The sequence below is a fragment of the Macaca thibetana genome, chromosome 9 (genome assembly GCF_024542745.1).
Source record: "Macaca thibetana thibetana isolate TM-01 chromosome 9, ASM2454274v1, whole genome shotgun sequence".
NCBI lineage: Eukaryota > Metazoa > Chordata > Mammalia > Primates > Cercopithecidae > Macaca > Macaca thibetana.
In genome coordinates this window covers 370,949-391,995 of record NC_065586.1, presented here as the reverse complement: position 1 = coordinate 391,995, position 21,047 = coordinate 370,949, and the positions used below count along the sequence as shown (strand labels likewise).

Genomic DNA, 21,047 nt, shown 5'->3' with positions numbered 1-21,047 from the left:
TTTCCAGGCCCTGGGCTCCAAAGCATGAGTAAAGCCCTGGGCTGTGTCGACGGTGGCCGACAGGAAACGGGACCCTTCCCGGGCAGGGTTTCCGACACCCTGCCATCGCCGGTCTAGCGTTATTCTAGTTAAAACGCCGCTGACGTGGCTCCTGTTAGGAAATTGAGGTTTCACTGAACTCTGCTCCATTTGCGGCAACATGAGTTATGCTGGGGTCCCCCTTTGTGCCGGATGTTTGTGGCAGACGTGGCTGAGACCGGCTTTGGCTTCTCACGACACCCCCAGGGTGAGCGCCTGTGCTCCGGTCTCTTCCTGAGCTATGGCTCAACCTGCGAGCAAACGCCACAACCACCAGAAACACTCATGATGTGCTTCTTTACAGAAAATCATTCTGCACCTCCTGACGTAACCACGTACACCTCAGAGCACTCCATACAGGTGGAGAGACCACAGGGTTCCACGGGGTCCCGGACAGCGCCCAAGTACGGCAACGCCGAGCTCATGGAGACCGGGGATGGTACGTCCCAAAGCAGAGATGCGTTTTTTCTGGTAAACGGTTTGTGCTGATGTCCCGTTCTGTGCCCGTGGCTGGGTGTGTTTCTTCCTGGGGTATAGTCTGCTGTCATTTTATCTGCTGAATAACTAACAGTGGTTCAGCAACTGAGAAATTCTTGTACAGGTGTTAAGACCATGAACAGTCACTTAGAAGAGCAAGATGAAGTTAAATGTACAACAGAATTACTGTCAGATGGGCCAATATGTTGCTTTAGACTTCGGAGGAAAAAGGGTCTTTTTATCCATGTTGGACAGAGATGTCAGCGACTTGGTAACAGGCTGCGGCCGAGGGCGGCTTCTTTCCTCGTGGCCTGGTCTTGGTATGTTCTGGTTACAGCAGCGGTTTGTATCACCTAGCCCCTGTTCTATTTAAGTCTCAGTCCTTCCCGGGATCATACAAGTCAGTGTAGAACCTAGCAGTGAATGAAATACAATGCCCCCGTGTGAAGCTGCATGGAGCAGCCTTGGTGTGCCCTCATCTTGTGGTGCAGGGAACTCACAGGCGGACAGGGAGGCCTATCGGAGCGCCGACAGGCACAGCGGACAGGGAGGCCTGTGGGAGCCCCGACAGGCACAGCGGACAGGGAGGCCTATCGGAGCCCCGACAGGCACAGCGGACAGGGAGGCCTATCTGAGCCCCGACAGGCACACCGCTGCATCCTCAGGTGAGGCAGAGCCCGGCCGTGGCTTTGCAAGTGTCCAGTTAGTGCACTTGAAATCGCCCTGGTTGCCGGTGCGATGACTTTTGCTGGAATGCCTTTCTGTGTCATTATTTGCTTTAGTTCTCTGATAAGTTCAGTCTATAGTAAATTGGCCGTTTTTGTTACTCTTGTCACGGTCATTTTAGTAACTATGTCATCTTTCAAGTCTGTCATCTTCACCTTTGTTCCCCAGGTAAATCCCGCGTGGTGTATTGTGTCGTCTTGATGTGTCACAGCCTCCCACACCAGATCCCACAGGGGCCCTCGCTGGGAGGGTGATTCTGGGCCACACCCCAGACGTCATGAGCTAGAAGTTCTGGGGGCCTTGAGGTGATTCTGACGTCTGCCAAATTAAGCTTGAGAATCGTAGCCTGGTGGGGATGGTCTGATTGGTCCGAACCAAATTAGTTGGGCTATTTAATGGGAAAATACTATGCTTAGATGTTGAGAGATCTGGATTGTGTGTTTTTCTGTATTTTCAGAGATATGAAATATTTAATGTCTCAATTCTGAAAGTGCCCCCAGAGCATTTTGAGACACTGATTAAAAATTCTTGATAGAAAAAATTTCCTTGAATTCTGTTCTATTCCCCCCAAATGTTGAGGTCTATTTTTTATGGTCCAGTGCAGGGGCGAACAAGGGCTCTGCCTCAGGTGAGGGAATGGCCTGCCAGCTGCACCTGCAGAGACCCCTGCACCGTCCAGGCCCACAACTCTGGCTGATGGTTTCCCAGGTCCTGCTGGCCTGCAGCGTGTGCCTGAGGAGGACGCTTTCGATCTAGTTGGAGCATCAGTGTCTTGATCCTCTGTCTTGTTCATTTATTTGATTGATTTATCTTGAAATTTGAAAACTGACTTTTTCATTTATTAAATCAGTTGATTTTCAGAGTGATGCAGCATTTGCTGTAATTAGCACAGTATTATAAAATGGGGTTTTTCTCAGTCCACTTGGATAGGTATGTGCTAGTATTCTGTTACACAAAAATTTGAGTTTAGAGACTTTAACTTCTGTGTTTGAGGATGCATTGCCTGTGTGTGGGCTGAGCTGCGTGGGTTTGGAACATGTGTGAGGAGCTCAGCCTTATTAGGAGTGGACAGGGCTTGGACGTGGTGGTGCTGGAACCTGAGCCCGGGGCTGTGGGATGCTGGGGGTTCCAGACGTGACTCACCAGCCCGATGTTCTCGTGCCTCCGTGAGGCCGAATGCTGACGGTCCCTGGAGAGACAGACTCAGGGAAGGCCTTACTGCTCCACTGATGGTCTCGCCCTGTTGAGAAGGGGGACCTGGGGCAGTGAGAATGAGGAGTCTGCCCTCTGCAGATGACAGTTATGTCCTGAGAATCAGAGCCGGGGTCAAGCATGTGGTCCTGAGGCTCTTCCCAGCATGACCGGCAGAACAGCGCATGCTGGAACGTGGGAGACGTTCGGGTCCGATGCATCTCTGTCCTGTCTCCTGCGTAGCCACAGGGCTACTGTACAGCATGACCACCTCAGGCCCTTCCCGGGATGGCGTCTAGAAGGACGCCAGCCTGTTGCAGCCGTGCTGGGCAGGGGGGCTGTGGGACTGTGGGTGCTCGTTGAAGCTGTGGTGATCGCTTCCCCCACCCAGTGGTTCCTGTTTTTCAGGAGTACCAGTAAGTAGCCGGGTGTCAGCAAAAATCCAGCAGCTCGTCAATACCCTCAAACGACCGAAACGACCACCTTTACGAGAATTCTTTGTCGATGACTTTGAAGAATTATTAGAAGGTGAGAGAACTCTTTCCCACGTGTTTCTTCCAGATGCTCCTATGGTCCCATAAGCAATGACGTTTTTTTCTGCAGGGCTATTTTACTTTTTAAGAGCAGTAATCTTGGCATTCGTTGGATAATGGGAACCCAGGTATAGGGAGCAGGTGATGTTCCCAGGCAGCCTCGGTGTTGGCAGGTTTCTAAACCTGGTTGTTAGTCGTCCTCTGCAGGAGGTGATTTTGTTCCGTTACCCAGGTCAGGTCTCTCTCTAAGAACTCTAAGAGTATAGAAATACAAGTAAAGTATAAACATACAGAAAAACAAGTAAACTGGGGAAATCCTTCGCTCACAGCAAAACAGGCGTGTGAGGTGCCGCCGCCTCCCTCCTCCTCCTCCTGCCGCTCCTTACAGAGGCCGGAGCTGCTGCCTTTGCCCCCAAATGCTCCTGGGTCTTTTTAGACAAACAACTTAAAGTTGAAACAAAGCACAAGAACTGCTCATTGTAGCAAACTTGAGCTCCTTATTATCTTATGCATTAAACCACAAGTAAAAGCGGCCGGTTTTCTTCTCAGTCATAAAGTGAGAGACAAGTCTGTTCCAGAAATGGAAGAGATAATTTCCATTCTTCACCTCTCGCAAGGATTGGGCAGGTGGTATTTATGATGCACTGATTTTAGTTTTACTCAGGAAAATACTCGCTCCGTGTTGCTGTTATTCAGAGTACTTGTAGCAGATTTAAATGTACAGCTCAGACCAGGTGCGGTGGCTTATGCCTGTGATTCCGGCACTGTCGGAGGTCAAGGTGGGCAGATCACTTGAGCCCGGGAGTTCAAGACCAGCCTGGGCAATATGGCAAAACCCTGGCTCTACAAAAAAATATATGTATGTATACACACACACACACACACACACACACTAAAATTAGCTGGGCATGGTGGTGCATGCCTGTAGTCCTAGCTACAGGCTAGGACTGTAGCAGAGGCTAAGGTGGGAGGATAACCTGAGCCTGGGAGGTCGAGGCTGCAGGGAACTGTGATCATGCCATCGCACCGCAGCCAAGGCAGAAGAGAGACCCTGCCTCGGAAAATAAATGTACCATTAATCTTTAAGGACAAAATATAATTTAGCAAGATTTAAGCAATTTGGGGTCCAAAATCACTAGTTTATGTTGATAATGGAAATTTTCAGCATGGCTGTTTGAATTCCAGGCTCTCTGCCTGTATGCTGCTCAGTTCCACCTGTTGTCAGTTTGCAGGTGTGTCCAGGTCCGCCTAAGCACTCCACCTACAGGCTGCCTTGGAAATTACAAGAACTGATTTTTTACCAGCATTCGTGATGCTTGTGTATAGACCCCAATTGTAGAAAAGCATGCTTTTCTATCAGCCAATAAATGTGCACCTTAAGTATAAATCTCCTGGCTTCTTTATAAAGAACAAAAAGTAGCCACGCTAATGTGGATGCATTTCTCTCATAACCTCTTGTATTCAAATGATTTAGTTCAACAACCAGATCCGAACCAACCAAAGCCGGAGGGGGCCCAGATGCTGGCCATGCGTGGAGAGCAGCTGGGCGTGGTCACGAACTGGCCGCCGTCGCTGGAGGCCGCGCTGCAGAGGTGGGGCACCATCTCGCCCAAGGCGCCCTGCCTGACCACCATGGACACCAACGGGAAGCCCCTCTACATCCTCACTTACGGTAATCCCGAGGCTCACCCTCTGCCCTTTGCCCACCCCCTCTCGCAGCCACTCCCGAACGCACAAAGCTCAGTGTCCGTTCACATCCTCACAGTAATCCCGAGGCTCACCCTCTGCCCTTTGCCCATGGCCACGCACAGCCACGCACAGCCACTCCCGAACGCACAAAGCTCAGTGTCGGTTACTTCTGGTGACTGATGGATTTTAAGCTGCCTTATGTTTCTGGCACAGAAATAAATGGAATCTCGAAAGTTATTTTGTTAAATATATTTTGAGTTAAAACCAGAAATGGCTGCTTGAAGCAGTGACCATAACTCTTAATAAGATGTTAGATTTTCTTAAATACATACGTGATTTATTGAAATGCATGCTTTCAGCAAAGATTCGTAGTTAGAAAAATCTGTCTAAGCTTTCAGATATGTATCACTCAGAAGAAACAAAATCGGTTTCCAAGGGACTTTTTCAGAAGGCCAGAGAAACCACCTTTCCCTTAAGTCTTCAGTACAATTAATACAGTCTGAAAACTTTTGCACATGGTTAACGATAGCAGAGAAATGCATTCTCTTTTTTTCTGTGGATAAGAGACCATGGAGGAGCAGATTGTCAGGCTATTTTCTCTTTGCTTCAGCTTTACAAAGAAAACAGTAACTAAAAAGCTGGCATGATGGCTCGTGCCTATAGTCCCAGCTACTTGGGAGCTGAGGCAGGAGGATCACTTGTGACCAGGAGTTCGAGGCTGCATTGAGCTATGATTGTGTCACTGCACTCCAGCCTCAGTGACAGAGCAAGACCCCATCTCTAAAAAATTAATTCGAGTTTTCAAAAGATAAGAAAATAACTAAAGGACCAAAATGGTTCATTATGTCTGCATGTCTGAGATTTATGTTGACAGTTGAAATTTTATTTTATTTTATTTATTTCTTTTTGACTTCTTTTTTTTTTTTTTTTTTAAATTATACTTTAAGTTGTAGGGTACATGTGCATAACGTGCAGGTTTGTTACATATGTATACTTGTGCCATATTGGTGTGCTGCACCCATCAACTCGTCATTTACATCAGGTATAACTCCCAGTGCAATCCCTCCCCCCTCCCCATGATAGGCCCCGGTGTGTGATGTTCCAAATTTTAAACATAGCTGTTTCAATTCTAGGCTCTTGGGCATGGTACAGTACGTCGTTCCACCTGTTGTCTGTTCGCAGGTTTTGTTTTTAACTTTAGGTTTTGTTATAACACAACACTTTTCTGATTGCAGGTAGGAAAGGAGTTGATTTCTCCATTAGCCATGGAGGCCCAAAGCCAGATGCTCTGTTGAATCATGGAATCTAAGTAGAGCCCAGCCTTTCGGGGTGGGGCTCCGGGAGGCGGCAGCTGTCGACCTGTGCATTTCACTGACAGATGGGGGATTTGGGCCTAGGAGCATACTGGGTTTGGGAGCGTGTGTTTTGTAGCTCCTTTGCTTTTATGGCTTCATTCAGTGGTTTTAAATGGATAGTGTGTGTCATCCATGATGAAGCATAAGCTTTACTTTTAAAATTATGCCCTCAGAAATAGGTTTTATTCAGTCAAAAGGATGAAAGACTTTTCTATGTGACCCTCATCTCCGGCCAAATTCAGCCCTGGAGCTAATTGTGTACTTGGAGTCACTGCTGCATGACAGCTGATGGCCTCCGAGGCCTCCCCGCCTACATGCCAGGAATTCCAGGAGCAGCCGTGCTCTTCCGGGTGCGTGCGTTCACTCTGAGCACTAACACACGTTCACTTGGACATTTTAAGCATGCAGTATGCGTTGGCATGGGACTAAGTTTTAGGAAATTAAAGACGAATAAGACACAGTTCTCACGGGGCTTATGATCTCGATCAGAAGGATCGCCCCTCTCTGCTGCTGGAACATTGAACAGTGCTGGCGTCTTTCCCCTTCCTGCAAGGTTAAGATAAATGGGAGACGTAAGACACAGACTGAATATTCATATGAAAAGTTGGAGTCATCAGAACTCGTGCCCCCAACCAATGCATTTTAACTCCTGTTTTTAAATCATCTATATGTTGTTGTATTTTAATTACCCACATTAATTGCAGGCCGTGGGTTGATCTTGGTTTTTACTTGTTAAAGGAATATAAGAAAGTGACACATTTCCAAATGTAAGATTACAGCTTATCAGATGAAAACGCAGTGAACACTGTGGAAAGCTCCCTCTGCACAGAAATGCTAATGTAGATGAACGAATGATTGGCTGTTGCTGAGATGACTCAGAAACAAGCTCGTCGAATGAGAATTGTTCTAATACTGAGTAACCTGGTGTAACTGAAGGGCTGTATTCTCTAAGCTCCTGCTGTTTCCCCTCAACCCCCAAATTTAGCTTCCTACGAAGCGCTGGGATAGCAGAATTCTCAGCTGATAAACTTAGGATCATTAATAGAAAGTGTAGGTGGCTAATGAAAGCCACAAGTCAATAAACTTGTGGAACATCTTATAATTCTGTTTTCCACCTTAGACTACCCGTGGCATTTCATAATCTTGTAAAAAATAAGTCACGCTGTGCCGTTAATTGCCCTTCACGTCCTGCGTCCAGCAGCTCTGCGCTACACTCTGCCTCTGGTTTTCGGGAGAGACCTACACATTCATTTTGCGTTCCTACCAAGCCAGATGCTCATGTTCATCTCCCTTTTAATGTTTTATTTATGGTTTTCCTATTACTCCAGGTGTTTCGAGCAATCTACACGCTTGAGCTAGCAGCGCACTGGGCCACCCTTCTGTGGCCTTGCTGCTCTTTTGCATAGTTGATGGTGTGTCTCAAGTTCCCGCCTCCTTCCCGGGCTTGCTCCGGTTCAGCCCATCGCCACCCACTACTTCTCCCCTCACCAGTTACACTGTGTACAGTTGCCTGTTCCTCAGTCCAAACCAAGTGAAATCACAATATCTAATACAACAGTGCTGACCTCACACACATCTCCTTTATGCATCAGTTAAGAACTGCTGTATCTTTATATCAGCAGCTTAACTTCTTGCCTTTTCTGTTTGAGAAGTATACCAAATATATTTCAAGAATTTTGCCAAAAGTTTGCATGTGTTTTATCAAACTCTCTATTGTTAACTAGCTTCTGTGTGAACTTAGGATGTCAAGACTCTTAGCTGAGAATGAAGTTGAAATTTTCACAAACTAGAATGGTGCTAATCGAGTGTAATTGATTTATTCAGTTGCAACACATTGTTTTTCTCTCAATTGCAATGAATTGATTGTTATTGTTTACCCAACTATAATAGTTCCCTAATCTTATTCACATTAAAGAAATCCGAAGCCACAGAATAATAGTTTTTGTTGGGGAAGAAATACTCCAAGTTACATCTAATGAGCCAGTGATCGTTTTCAGGAAAATAAAATCCCCAAATAGAATTGCAGATGACTGTAAAGCTGCCAGTCTTGAAGACTACCTATGGTGTTGAGGATGAGGAGCTAAGGAAGACGGGAGGAGGGTACATGAATAAAAGTGTGTCTAGCAAAAGTGCTCAAGAATATGCTAGAATGCACACTGTAACTTTGTATTTCATTACAGCTTGCCTGTGACATTAGTAAAATGAAGAAACATTTGCTGAACCCATACTATGACCAGGACATGTCCTAGGAACTAGAACAAAAAAAAAAATCATTCTCTTCATGTTCTCATTAGCAAGGGATAAATACTGTGGTAAACAAATAATAATACCCGAGGAGCCCTCATTCCCATAGGAAATAAACAAATTCAAGGTTTTTAAATTTGCACTGTGTTGTAAACAACGAAATCTGATTTAGCGTTTACATTTAAAATAGGGAAAAGATTAAAACAGTGATTGCATTGAAACAAAATAGTTAAGATTGCTGTTACCTTTATTACACTATTAAAGCATTATCCTGTCTTTTAACACCTTGACTATGAGAAGCTCTCGCAGCTGAAGCCTCTGAGACTAGCTTGTAAAAGGCCGTTGTGTAATTTAAGAACTCATTTTAGGCTTTAAAGGCATTGTTATTTGATCTCAGACTGCTATATTTATCATTATCTTTATCTGAATCCAAGGATTCATCATTAAAAACCCTAAAACCCTGAGGTTAGGAAAGTTTGAAGGTGAGAAACACAGGACTTGAGTTTGGAGCCTCTTGAGGTGGTTTTCTGCTGTGTTCCTCAGTCCCGTGGGACCGACTGTGGATGAGGGACGTGTCACCGGGCGTGACTTTGTGGCAGTGACGTTGTTGCGGTGGCCCCACAGGACTCTCCTCCCTAGAACCTTCCCCACGGTTTCTGTGCTGACCATCGGTGTTTTCAGGGGCTTTGCTACAGGCACCTCGTGCACTCAGAGGGGATTTGTTTTGTGCCGGCCTTGTTCCAGCGTCCGGGCAGCTCTGACTGTTGCAGTTGGAGTCATTGCTTTTACTCCTCTTGACTCCAGGGACTCAGGATGAGTTGGAGCTTTGATCTGCAGGGAGAAGGTTCTTGGGGCCCTCCTGTTCCCTGGCAGTGTCATTTCAGCTGGGCAGATCCCAGCCCTGTGACGGTGTGTGCACTGTCAGCTCCCCCCACCGCTGGCCCCCACATCACAGATCAGAAGACAGGCCAACACTTGGTTTTCACTTTTTATTTTCATTCTGTCTCCTGAAGCTTTGTTTTTAGAATCCCTGTTCTACTTTCACTCATTTTCCATTCTCGCCTACCAGTTCCCCCTTTGCTCAGCTGCCCCCAGTTCAAGATACAGGAAGCAGAGTGGACTCATGCCCTGGACTTCGGTTTGCGGAAGCAGTGCTCTCTGTGTGGCTTAACATGCACATTTGTCTGTGATTTGTATTCATAGGCAAGCTGTGGACGAGAAGTATGAAGGTCGCTTACAGCATTCTGCACAAATTAGGCACAAAGCAGGAACCCATGGTGCGGCCTGGAGATAGGGTAAGTGCACCTTAAATTGTTGAATCTACAGAACACACAGTCCTGTGTGGAAAAGATGCCCACTGTTTAAACATTGCAGAGTTCAGCGCCACCTCCGCTTTCCACTGGAAAGCAAGTTTTCCTTCTTAACTGCTACCTGGTAAGTTACACAGGACAGATACTATTAATGGTATCTCCATTCTAATGTTACATCCTGAGCAGGTAATGGTCTTGTCCATGCCTTATGCCCCAGTTTAGATGTGGAGCTGGGTATAGAACCTGGTTTTGTTGCATTTATATGTACAGCTTTTTACCTATGTGCTTTACGTGCCCCAAAGGTTAGGTTATCCTACCTAAAGGACTCCAAGTGAATTACATAAAGACATCATTTAGAGCTCCATAAACCAACAGAAGCATGAGCTTTGATTACTTAAGCAATACTATAAAGGCATGAGTCTGCTGTGGGGCGTGTTCAACAGATTGCAGCAGGTCCAGGAGACCATGGACTGGGATTCTTTCCCATTTTTTTATTGAACACATTTGGCCTCTTTTAAAAGTAAACTGTAGATGTCATATTTCTTGATTATGAAATTTACTACAAAGCTTATAATAATCACAATAGTGTACTGGCTTAGAGACAGACGTATACACCAATGGAACAGAATAAAGAGCCTGGAGATAAACCCTCGTGTATATGGACAAGTGATTTCCAGCAGGGTGCCAAGATATTCAATGGGGAAAGGACAGCCTTTCCAACACACAGCACTGGGAAAACTGGATATCCACTTGCAAGAGAATGAAGTTGGATGTTTACCTAACGTGCAAAAATTCATATGCAAAAAATTCATTCAAAATGGATCAAATGCCTAAATGTAAGAGCTAAAACCACAACCTAGAAGAAAACGTAAAGAAAATGGCTTAGAAGAAAATATAGGGAAGATACCTCACGTTGCTGGATTTGACATTAAAAATTTTTGTACATCAAGAACTATCGAGAGAAGTGAAAAGGCCACCTACAGAATGGGAGAAAATGTTTGCAAATTATTTGCCAACAGATTAATATCTAGAATATTTAAAGAATTCCTACAACCCACCACCACCAAAAGAAGCAACAACAACAAAAATGTTTAAATGGGCCAGACTTGAGTAGACGTTTCTCCAAAGATTTGGCAGTGGCCGATACACACATGAAGAGATGCTCAGCATCTCTGATAGGGAAAAGCAAACCAAAAGCTCAGTGAAACGCTGCTTTACACCGAGAAGCATGGCAATGACCAAACCACCGAAAAGGGCACGTGTTGGCAAGGACGTGGGGAAATTGGAACCCTCACGCACTGCTGGTGAGGATGTAAAATGGTGCAGCCTCTCCGAAAAACATGGCAGTCCCTCAAAAAATTAAACATGGAATTACCGTGTAATCCAGCAATTGTGCTTCGGGGTGTGTACCCAGAAGGATTGAAAACAGAGTCTAGGAGAGAGTTGAGTACACTCAGGCTCATAGCAGCCGATTCACAAAACCAAACGGTGGAAGCAGCCCCAAATCTAAGGACTAGGTGTGGATTTCCCGTCAGAAGGGAAGAAGTTCTGGCACATAACACATGGATGAACCTTGAAGATACTATGCCTAGTCAAATAAGCCAGACATAAAACAGGTACTATGTGATTCCACTCCTATGAGCGTAACTGCCCAACAGGTTCACCTCGCCCGCTGCCTAGCCAGAGCCAATTTATCTCGACGGGAATTGCGATGGAGAGAGTGATTCACGCAGAGCTGGCTGTGCGGGAGACTGGAGTTCTGTTATTACTCAAATCTCCCCAAGTGTTCCAGGATCGTTCAGAGGTTTTAAGGATAACTTGGCGGGTGGGGGCTTGGGAAGTGGGGAATGCTGATTGGTCGGGTTGGAGGTGGACTCAAACGGGGATCAAAGTGAGTTTTTCCTGCTGTCTTCTGTTCCTGGGTGGGTTCCCAGAACTGGCTGAGCCAGATGACCTGTCTGGGTGGTGTCAGCGGTTCCATCCAGTGCAAGGTCTGCAGAATACCTCCAGCACCGATCTTAGGTTTTATGATAGTGATGTTATCCCCAGGGGCAATTTGGGGAGGTTCAGACTGTTGGAACCAGAGGCTGTATGACCCCTAACTGGTAATTTCTAATCTTGCAGCTAATTTGTTAGTCCTGCAAAGGCAGACTGGTCCCCAAGCAAGAAGGGGGTCATTTTGGGAAAGGGCTATTATCAGTTTTGTTTCAGAGTTGAACTGTGAGCTGAATTCCTTCCCAAGGTTAGTTTGGCCTACACCAGGAATGAACAAGGACAGCTTAAAGATTGGAAGCAAGATGGAGTTGGTTAGGTCTGATCCCTTCCACTGTCATAATTTCCTCAGTTACCATTTTCACAAGAGTGGTTTCATGACATCCGTAGAGTAGTCAAACTCTAGAGAACCAAAAGTAGAAAGGTGAGGTGCCAGGGACTGGGGGAGAGGAATGCAAAGTTCGTGTTAAATAGCAACAGAGTTTCTGTTTGGGAAGATGAGAAAGTTCTAGAGATGGCTGGTGGTGGTGCTTGTACAACAGTGTGATTGTGCTTCATGCTACTGAATTCTACATGTAAAAATTGTTAGAATTGTAAATTGTGTGTTACCACATAATGAAATGGTAATTGTAATGGAATATCTCCATTATCTGTAATGTGGTTCATAGTCTTAATAGTTTTAACAATTCTTTCCTGGTATGGCCTCCAGATACTTGAAGTTTCCATATGATAATTACAAAATAAACTCCTGGGTTCCTCTGAGATGTCAGTAGGGATACAGGAAGCACGGTTTTGATGAAATATGTAAAGAGGCTCATTTTAGGCAGGGATTGGTTTAGCTTGGTTGGGTCAGGGGTGAAGGTGCTACTTTTCTAAAATTATTCTTACAAAATATTATCTGATAAGGGCTCTCGAGGAGAAAAGATGAGCCTGTAGCTCTTGGTCGGGTGCCCAGAGGTAGCGTGGAAGGTGCTGAAGCCGTTCGTCTGGACAGCAGGGCCGGCTGTGCGAGGATCCCTGGAGGGGAGCTGGGAATCCTTCGGCCAGAAAGGCCTTCGCTCCCCTGAAGAGCCTGTGCATGTGCCTCCTGACTGGCTGACGCCTGCTCTGTGAATAATTAGGTACAGTGAGGTGTCAAAGAAGTACACAGAGGATTGAATGGAGGGAAGCCATGTGGGTTTACAAAAATCGAGCATCTTTGTATTTGTAAAGTATTGCATTGGAATCACTATAGAGATAGCAATAAAACAGGATTTGTGACTGATTCAAATATTGAAGGAATGATGTAAGTACAGAATGTTCTCTTCCTTAAATTGCAAAAAAAAATTTCAGTTTTGATGCTAAAAGAGCCTTTAAGTATTTTCCCCTTTTCTATCCATTACTTGTCGCGTGCATACAATAATGTACAATTTTATATTCTGTTTTTATTAACTTTGTTACACCACATTTCATCACATTTCAGTACAACTCTGCAGTGGTCTATAATACGGAATTTTCAGCATTAACTCTAGTGAGAATTTTAAACCCCTGATAAAGAAGAACTTCCTTTGAGCAGAGACACCAGGAGCTGGGAGAGGAGCCAGACGCGAGGTGCTTGTTGGGAGAGGGCTGATTGCAGTCTGGCCGTGGGGATGACACGTATCCTCTCCGTCTCAGCTGTCTGCCCCTGGTGAAGACTCTGCCTCCAGAGCTGGCATTCTGGGAAGATTAACAAGTCAGAATTGAACATGTTCTTTATGAATAGGTGCAATCATCAGTTTTGGATGGAACTTTAACATCTTCTGAATTTTCGAAGGTTTCCTGGTGTTTTTTGGTCCGCCTTAGGGGAAGTAGTTGTACAGCAGTAGTAATGTGAAAATCTGACAAACATTTAACTGAATACTGTTTGTTTACCGTATCAAGATCTGAAAAACATGCCATCAGCTCAGTCCATCACGTGACACTCATGACTGTAAACCTCAGTTTGAAGAAATAATTGGTTGTAGCTTATCTGCATAGACGTACAAATTATTTTATTCCCTTTCTAATCTCTCTTAGCAGATTGTAGTGGACTGTAGAAATGCCATACAGAAAGGAAATATTCATATATTCATAGAATCTACAACTTAATTTTGTGTCGGCCAATGATCCTGCATTCCAACCTTTCCAGCATGGCCTGCTCCCCTCTCAGTGACCATCGGGATGCTTTCATGTCAGCCCGCTTACTTAGATACACAGATGATTAGGATGTTTGTCCAAAACTGTTCGTGATGAAGTTAGTTCCAGCTAGGACATTTTTAATAAATTGTTTAACTTCAAGAATGAGGCCTGGTGCGGAGGCTCATGCCTGTAATCCCAGCACTTTGGGAGGCTGAGGTGGGTGGATCACTAGGTCAAGAGATCGAGACCAGCCTGGCCAACATGGTGAAACCCTGTATCTACAAAAAATACAAAAAAAAAATGGCTGAGTGTGGTGGTGCACGCCTATAGTCCTAGCTGCTCGCAAGGCTGAGGCAGGAGAATCGCTTGGATCTGGGAAGTAGAGGTTGCAGTGAGCCGAGATTGCACTACTGTACTCCAGCCTGGGCAACACAGCAAGACTGTCTCAAAAAAAAAATCCAGAATGAGGTAATGCAAAAATGATGCACATGTGCTAAATCGTAGGAAAATCATAGGATTCATGTACTGATGAAAACACTGTCCATAATAGGAACACTAATGCTGCCCCACACACGAGTAACCTGTGTCAAAACAGAAGCAGAGTTCGCAGCGCATAGTGGGAATCCAGAAATAGGGCTGTCTATTAAAACTCTATCATCGCAGGAAAATTGTTCCTCGTCAAGAAAGGACCGTCGGAAAACGTATTTAGAAAACATATTGGCCAGGCACAGTGGCTCACATCTGTAACCCAAACACTTTGGGGGATCCAAGGCAGGAGAATCGCTTGAGGCCAGGAGTTTGAGGCCAGCCTAGGCAACATAACGAGACCCCATCTTAAACATATTTTTAAAAACTTAGTTGAGTGTAAGGCCAGCCTGGACAACATAGTGAGACCCCATCTAAAATATTCTTTAAAAATTAACTGGGTATAGTAGTGCCCACCCGTAAGGCAGGAGGATCGCTGGAGCTCACGAGTTCAAGGCTGTAGTGAGCTATGGTTGTGCCACTGTACTCCAGCCTTTGTAATAGAGTGAACTTGTTTCTTTAAAAAAAAAAAAATCTATTAGTAGGTACCAATATTACTTGATAATTTACATTAACCACAGTTTTAGAACTCTGACAATTCTCGTAGGAACTTAGTTCCTAAGCGGTTGATCTGGCAGGACGGATCGGTGCCACATCCAGGCAGCTACACAGGGAAGACTGCTGCAGGGAGGGGCAGGGCCCACAACAAGTGCACGCGTGTGGCATCGGGACTGATGCTGCTACCAGCCCTAGTGCCAGTAACTTGGCCTTTACTCATAGTCAGCGTCCATGAGCTCACGCTGTGGGTCAGGCATCCCACTGAGCTCTCCATGTACATTCTCTCCTTAGACCTTCACGACCACATTAAGACATAGGCTCTATCATTCTCACTTTTCAGAGAACACTAAGGCTTGGAGAGGCCACAGTTGTGCCTGAGATTCCAGAGCTAAACACTGACATGGGATCTGAGCCGAGTCCTGCGCATGGCCTAACAAACTGCACAACTGTCCCATGACAGTCATGAAGACTGTGTAGAAATACAAGGAAGTACTTACAAAGCTTAGTGAGAAACAGTAGGATATGACTTCATCTATGTGAAATGTGTGGGTATGGAAGGTAATATGCAAAAATTAAAGGCAGTCGTACTCTGGTGATGGTATGACAGATGACTTCACACGTTTGTCTTCTACATGAATTCAAGGCCAGGTGCGTGATGCTTATTAAAACACAGCTTACTGAAATGCATTTTACGTGGGACCTGGTTCTCACTGAAGCATGCCCTCACCCAGAACCAAGCTCTTCTGTGGAGTCTTAGGAAGCCAGGACCCCACGTTAACGCTGACCTGCTCTGGCCTGTCCCACAGGTGGCACTGGTGTTCCCCAACAACGATCCGGCCGCCTTCATGGCAGCTTTCTACGGTTGCTTGCTGGCCGAGGTGGTCCCCGTGCCCATCGAGGTGCCGCTCACGAGGAAGGTAAGGAACGCGCCCTTTGCTCGGTCTCTTGCTGAGTGAGATGGCTTTCATGGTGGCTGTCTCCCAGCTGGGTGAGGGTCTCCTCGCTGTTTCTGGGACCTTGGATTTCCTTCGGTTACCTCAATAGGGGGCGTGGTCGCTGGTGGGCCCTGCAGCCTGGGATGGGTGTCCCGGAGGGTGGAGCACAGCTTGCTTTGGCGTCAAACACGGAGCAGCAGCCTCTTGGTCAGTAAAGCAAGGGTGTTTGAGAATCTTGTTCCTTGGTGTCATGTGCAGTAGAATTGGGGTAAATGATAGTTTTTTGAAATTTATTATTTTTTGAAGGGTGGTGGATGCTGCTTTTGTTCAGGTGTTTTGACATCCAGTCCAAGGTTGACCTGTGATTTGTCAGGTCTTATTCTATAAGGAAAATAAACCGCTAAACTTGCTATTGTAATTATTGTTTAGTCTGATGTAAAGAAATTAATGTGCATTGTCAATCAAAAAGTATTTGAAACAGGTTTCAATTTAGAATTTTATTTTGCCAAAGTTAAGGACATGGCCAAGACCCAGCCTTAGGAGGTCCTGAGACCGTGTGCCCAGGGTGGTCTGGCTGTAGCTTTTGGGTTCACACATTTTCAGGAGACATGAGACATTAAGCAATACACATAAGACGTATGTTCATTTGGTCTAGGAAGGCCCGACAGCTTGAGGCAGCAGTTGGGGGCCTTCTAGGTCACAGGTGGATTCTAAGATTTTCTGATTGGCAGTTGGTTGAAAGAGGTTATCTAAAGCCCTGGAATCAATAGAAGCCAGTGTCTTAGGGTTCGGGGTTGTAGAGACCAAGGTTTTCATTATGTGGAGGAAGCCTCCAGGCAGCAGGCTTCAGAGAGAATAGATGTAAATGGTTCTTATCAGACTTAAAAAGGTGCCAGAGTCTTAGTTAATTCTCCCTGGATCAGGAAAAGGCCCTGGAAAGGGAAGGAGATTCTCTACAGAATGTAGATTTTCTCCACAAGAAAGAGCTTTATAGGCTATTCCCAACTATGTCAAATATATTTTGAGGTAAAATACTTTGATTTCTTTCAGGGCCTGCTGTTTGTCATGTTGGTATCTTATTGCTACAGAGCGTCAGCTTTGTCGGTCTGGAGTTCTGTCTTTTAATGCCGTTGCTGGTCAGCTGTGCCTGAATTTAACCAGAGGATGAGGGTGTAAGGAGGCGCTTCTGACCCTCCTTCCCATCACAGCTGAACTGCTTTTTCAGGTTAACTTTGGAATGTCCTTGGCTGAGGGAAGGGGTCTCTTCAGTTGGCTGAGGGGCTTAGAATTTTAGTTTTGGCTTATGCTGCGTAAACCTGTGATGTGCCCATGCACACTGCCCTTAAACCATCAGCTCCTTTTAGCAATTTTTTTTTTTTTTTTTTTGGAGATGGAGTTGCTCTGTCTCCCAGGCTGGAATGCAGTGGCGTGATTTCAGTTCACTGCAACCTCTGCCTCCCGGCTTCAAGCGATTCTCCTACCTCAGCCTCCTGAGTAGCTGGGATTACAGGCATGTGCCACCACACCCAGCTAATTTTCTTATTTTTAGTAGAGACGAGATTTTGTTGTGTTGGTCAGGCTGCTCTCAAACTCCTGACCTCAGGTGATCTGCCTGCCTCGGCTTCCCACAGGGTGGGAATTACAGGCATGAGCCACTGCACCTGGCCCCTTTAGCACATCTTTAATGCATGCACTGTGTGGGTGACTCTTCTAACTCTAAAAGGCAACAATCATAGGTAGCCCAGGCTAAGAGTTCCCAAAGAAACTTCCAGCTGTCTTTGTGGCTATTCCAACATTAAAGTTTGTTGACTCAATATTTAAGAAAACCGTCTGCCACCTCTTAGAACACACATGGGTATCTCTTCAGAGTCTATGCCAGTTATACGGTTGCATTTCAAACTGCCCCTTGGAATGGGAACGGGGTTCCTTTTGGAAACAGGAAAGATGATTGCTATTTTCATTTCCTATGTATAAAGCCAGGAAGTTCATGCTTGGCCTCCCGAGTATGCGCGTGTCTGGCAGAGGCAGAGGAGTCTGTGGTAGCTGCCATGGGAGAATGCCAGTTCCCCTGCCCCCAGATTTGCAGCCAGTTTCCCCCAGATTTGCAGCCAGCACTCCACATGTGCATCAGACAGGTCAGACTTCCCGTGAGGTGCTTTCTCATCCCCCTGGTTCCCGTGGTCTTCACGACACATGAGAAAAGTGGAAGGACTGGAGGACTCCAGTCATGCTTACATGACAGCCTCAGTACTGTAGTTAACCCAGTCCTGGGATCTAGTGAGGAGTTGACGAGGCTCACCTTCAGCTGATGTTCATGTCAGTGGTTAGGGGCTCTCTGGACATGGTCTGAGGTCTCTAAGCAACAGTGAAATGATGATTTGCGGGAACCTGTAGGCATCAGCATATGGTGATGGTTCAATAACCAGACACAAAACATTTATCATTGTTATTCGTAACAATTTATTCTTTTCTTCACTTGAACAATTTGTATTTGTCCATGTTAAGTGTTATAGCCTGGTGTTCTCCAATCCAGGCTGGTTTGCAGAGAAAAATGATTTGTGTTTGTGAGGGGTTGGTTTTCCTGAGCAGGTTCCAGTGCTGCCCTCAGGTTGGCAGAAATGCCATCCTATTATCTGAAATCCTAGGCATAGCTCCAAATACCAAGGTGGCGTTAATTTCAGCCATGAAATGTTTCAGTGTAACACATGTTTAAGATGCTTTGAAATAATGAAGTTAAGTACCTTTGAATGGTGGTAAAGACATAAACCGTCCATTTTGAACAGACCAGAAATCTTTCCAAGGCCACGTGGTTGGGAAGGTGTGGCAGTGATGATGGAGAAAGAGGAGCTTTCCTCCCCCACAGGAGGACCGACAGTGCCCCTCGGCTGAGAGCCCCTTGCACCCGAGTAGAGGCTGCAGGTTCACTGTAGATAGGGCAGGTCCGCATGGGGACGAGGGGCATCTCGGGGGGACTCTGTGGTCAGAGGGCATGGAGCACAGCAGGAGAACAGTGTGGGGACATCTCAGGAGGCCAGGACTTTTCACGCTCGGAGGTCCCTGGGAACTTAGGTATCAGTGACTGTAACCTGTGCAGGTGATGAGGTCGCAGGCACAGGAAAGAGCCCCTGCCTGTCCCTCACTCACCTCCAGGACATAGGGGAGGGGCCCTCTGTGGCTGCGGTTTTGTCACCAAGCACCATGAGCACGAAAACTCCTCTCAGAAGAAAGGGCTGACATTCCCGCCTTGCCCACTCTATGCCAATATAACCCTGAGGTGACTTTGCCTACAGATGCCTCAGGCTATGCAGAAAGCTGTGGAGAATGCATAGACCTTAACAAGGCATTTAGAAATCTTTACTGTGCAATCCAGTGGTCATGGGATAGAATTCTGGGGAAACCACAAGTGGTTTCACAGGTGAAGGACAGAGACCCTCCTCTGAGGCCAAAGCTGTGGAGAATGCACAGACCTTAACAGGGCATTAGAAACCTTTACTGTGCAAACCAGTGGTCATGGGATAGAATTCTAGGGAAACCACAAGTGATTTCACAGGTGAAGGACAGAGGCCTTCCCCTGAGGCCAAGCCTTTGAGTTCTAAAGACACCGTGACTTGACTTTAAACACTATTTTAACTGACAAGTTATATACATTTATGGGGTAGAGTGTGGTGTTTTGATATATGCATACAACATGGAATGTTTATCAAACTGATTAACATATCTGTCACCTTGCTTACCTCTCATTTTTTATGGAGACATTTGGAATTTACTCTTGGTTATTTTGAAATGTAGGTAACATTTTTATTGACTAGTTACCCTGCTCTGCAATAGATCTCAAAACATCTTCCTCCAATCTGAAGCTTTGTCTCTTCTGACTAACATCTCCCCATCTCCTCCCAACCCCTGTATCTCCTCCCTCCCCCCTAATCTCCTCCCTCCCCCCCCAATCTCCTCCCTCTCTGGCCCTCGTTGTCACCATTCCCTTCACTACTAAATGCCACATGTAAATGAGCTCATGTGGCCTTGGCCTTTCTGTGCCTGGCTTATTTCCAGCAGCGTAATGTCCTTCCGGTTCAGCATATGGCCGGCTTCCCTCCTCACCGAAGGCAGAATAGCGCCCACTATGTGGTGTAATGTCCTTCCGGTTCAGCAGGTGGCAGGCTTCCCTCCTCACCCAAGGCTGAATAGCGCCCACTATGTGGTGTAATGTCCTTCCGGTTCAGCACACGGGCTGGCTTGCCTCCTCTCTGAAGGCTGAATAGCGCCCACTATGTGGTGTAATGTCCTTCCGGTTCAGCAGGTGGCAGGCTTCCCTCCTCACCGAAGGCTGAATAGCGCCCACTATGTGGTGTAATGTCCTTGCGGTTCAGCAGGTGGCAGGCTTCCCTCCTCACCGAAGGCTGAATAGCGCCCACTATGTGGTGTAATGTCCTTCCGGTTCAGCACACGGCCGGCTTGCCTCCTCTCTGAAGGCTGAATAGCACCCAATGTGCTGGGTCGGCCTGCTCTGCATCCATTCGTGGGTCTTTGGGCACTGAGGTCGATTCGTTGTCTTGGCGCTTGTGGATAACACTCCAGTGAAGGTAGGCATGCAGATAATCTCCTGGATTCCTGATCAGTTTCAGTTCCTTTGGCCAAATACCCAGTAGCAAGATTACTGGATCATATGGTAGCTCTATTTTTAGGTTTTTGAGAAATCTCCATACTGTTTTCCATAATGGCTGGGCTAATTTGCATTACCACCAATAGCATGCAAGGGTTTTCTTTTCTCTGCATCCTCATCAACAGGTATTTTTCCTCTTTTTGATAAATGCCATTGTAACCAATGCAAGCAATGTGAGGTGATGTCTTCTTGTGGCTTTTTTTGTTTTGTTTTTCTTTTTTTTTTAAACAGTCTTGCTCTGTCACCCAGGCTGGAGTGCAGTGATATGATCTCTGCTCACTGCAACCTCCACCTCCTGGGTTCAAGCTATTCTCCTGCCTCAGCCTCCTGAGTAGCTGGGATTATAGGTGCGCACCATGACACCCGGCTAATTTTTGTATTTTTACTAGAGATGGGGTTTAGCCATGCTGGCCAGGCTGGTCTTGAACTCCTGACCTCAAGTGATCTGCCCGCCATGGCCAACCAAAGTGCTGGGATTACAAGTGTTGAGCCATCTTGCCTGGCTTCCCTGTGGTTAATTTGCATTTCCCTGATGATTAGTGATGTTGAGCACCTTTTCATGGACCTATTGGCCATTTGGGTGTCATCCTTTGAGAAGTGTGCCTTTAGAATGTAGCAGTTTGTTGGTCTTAGAG

At 46.1% G+C, this 21,047-nt stretch overlaps 1 protein-coding gene across 2 annotated transcripts in view; it reads left to right on the top strand.

Moving 5' to 3' along the window:
• DIP2C (disco interacting protein 2 homolog C) overlaps positions 1 to 21,047 on the top strand; it is an 840,898-nt gene that overhangs the window by 706,886 nt on the left and 112,965 nt on the right. For both annotated transcript variants that reach the window (XM_050805453.1, XM_050805454.1), the window contains 5 exons: positions 383 to 517; positions 2,881 to 3,000; positions 4,480 to 4,677; positions 9,497 to 9,588; positions 15,624 to 15,734. In XM_050805453.1, the coding sequence (XP_050661410.1) occupies positions 383 to 517; positions 2,881 to 3,000; positions 4,480 to 4,677; positions 9,497 to 9,588; positions 15,624 to 15,734 (656 nt within the window). The remainder of the gene's footprint in view (positions 1 to 382; positions 518 to 2,880; positions 3,001 to 4,479; positions 4,678 to 9,496; positions 9,589 to 15,623; positions 15,735 to 21,047) is intronic.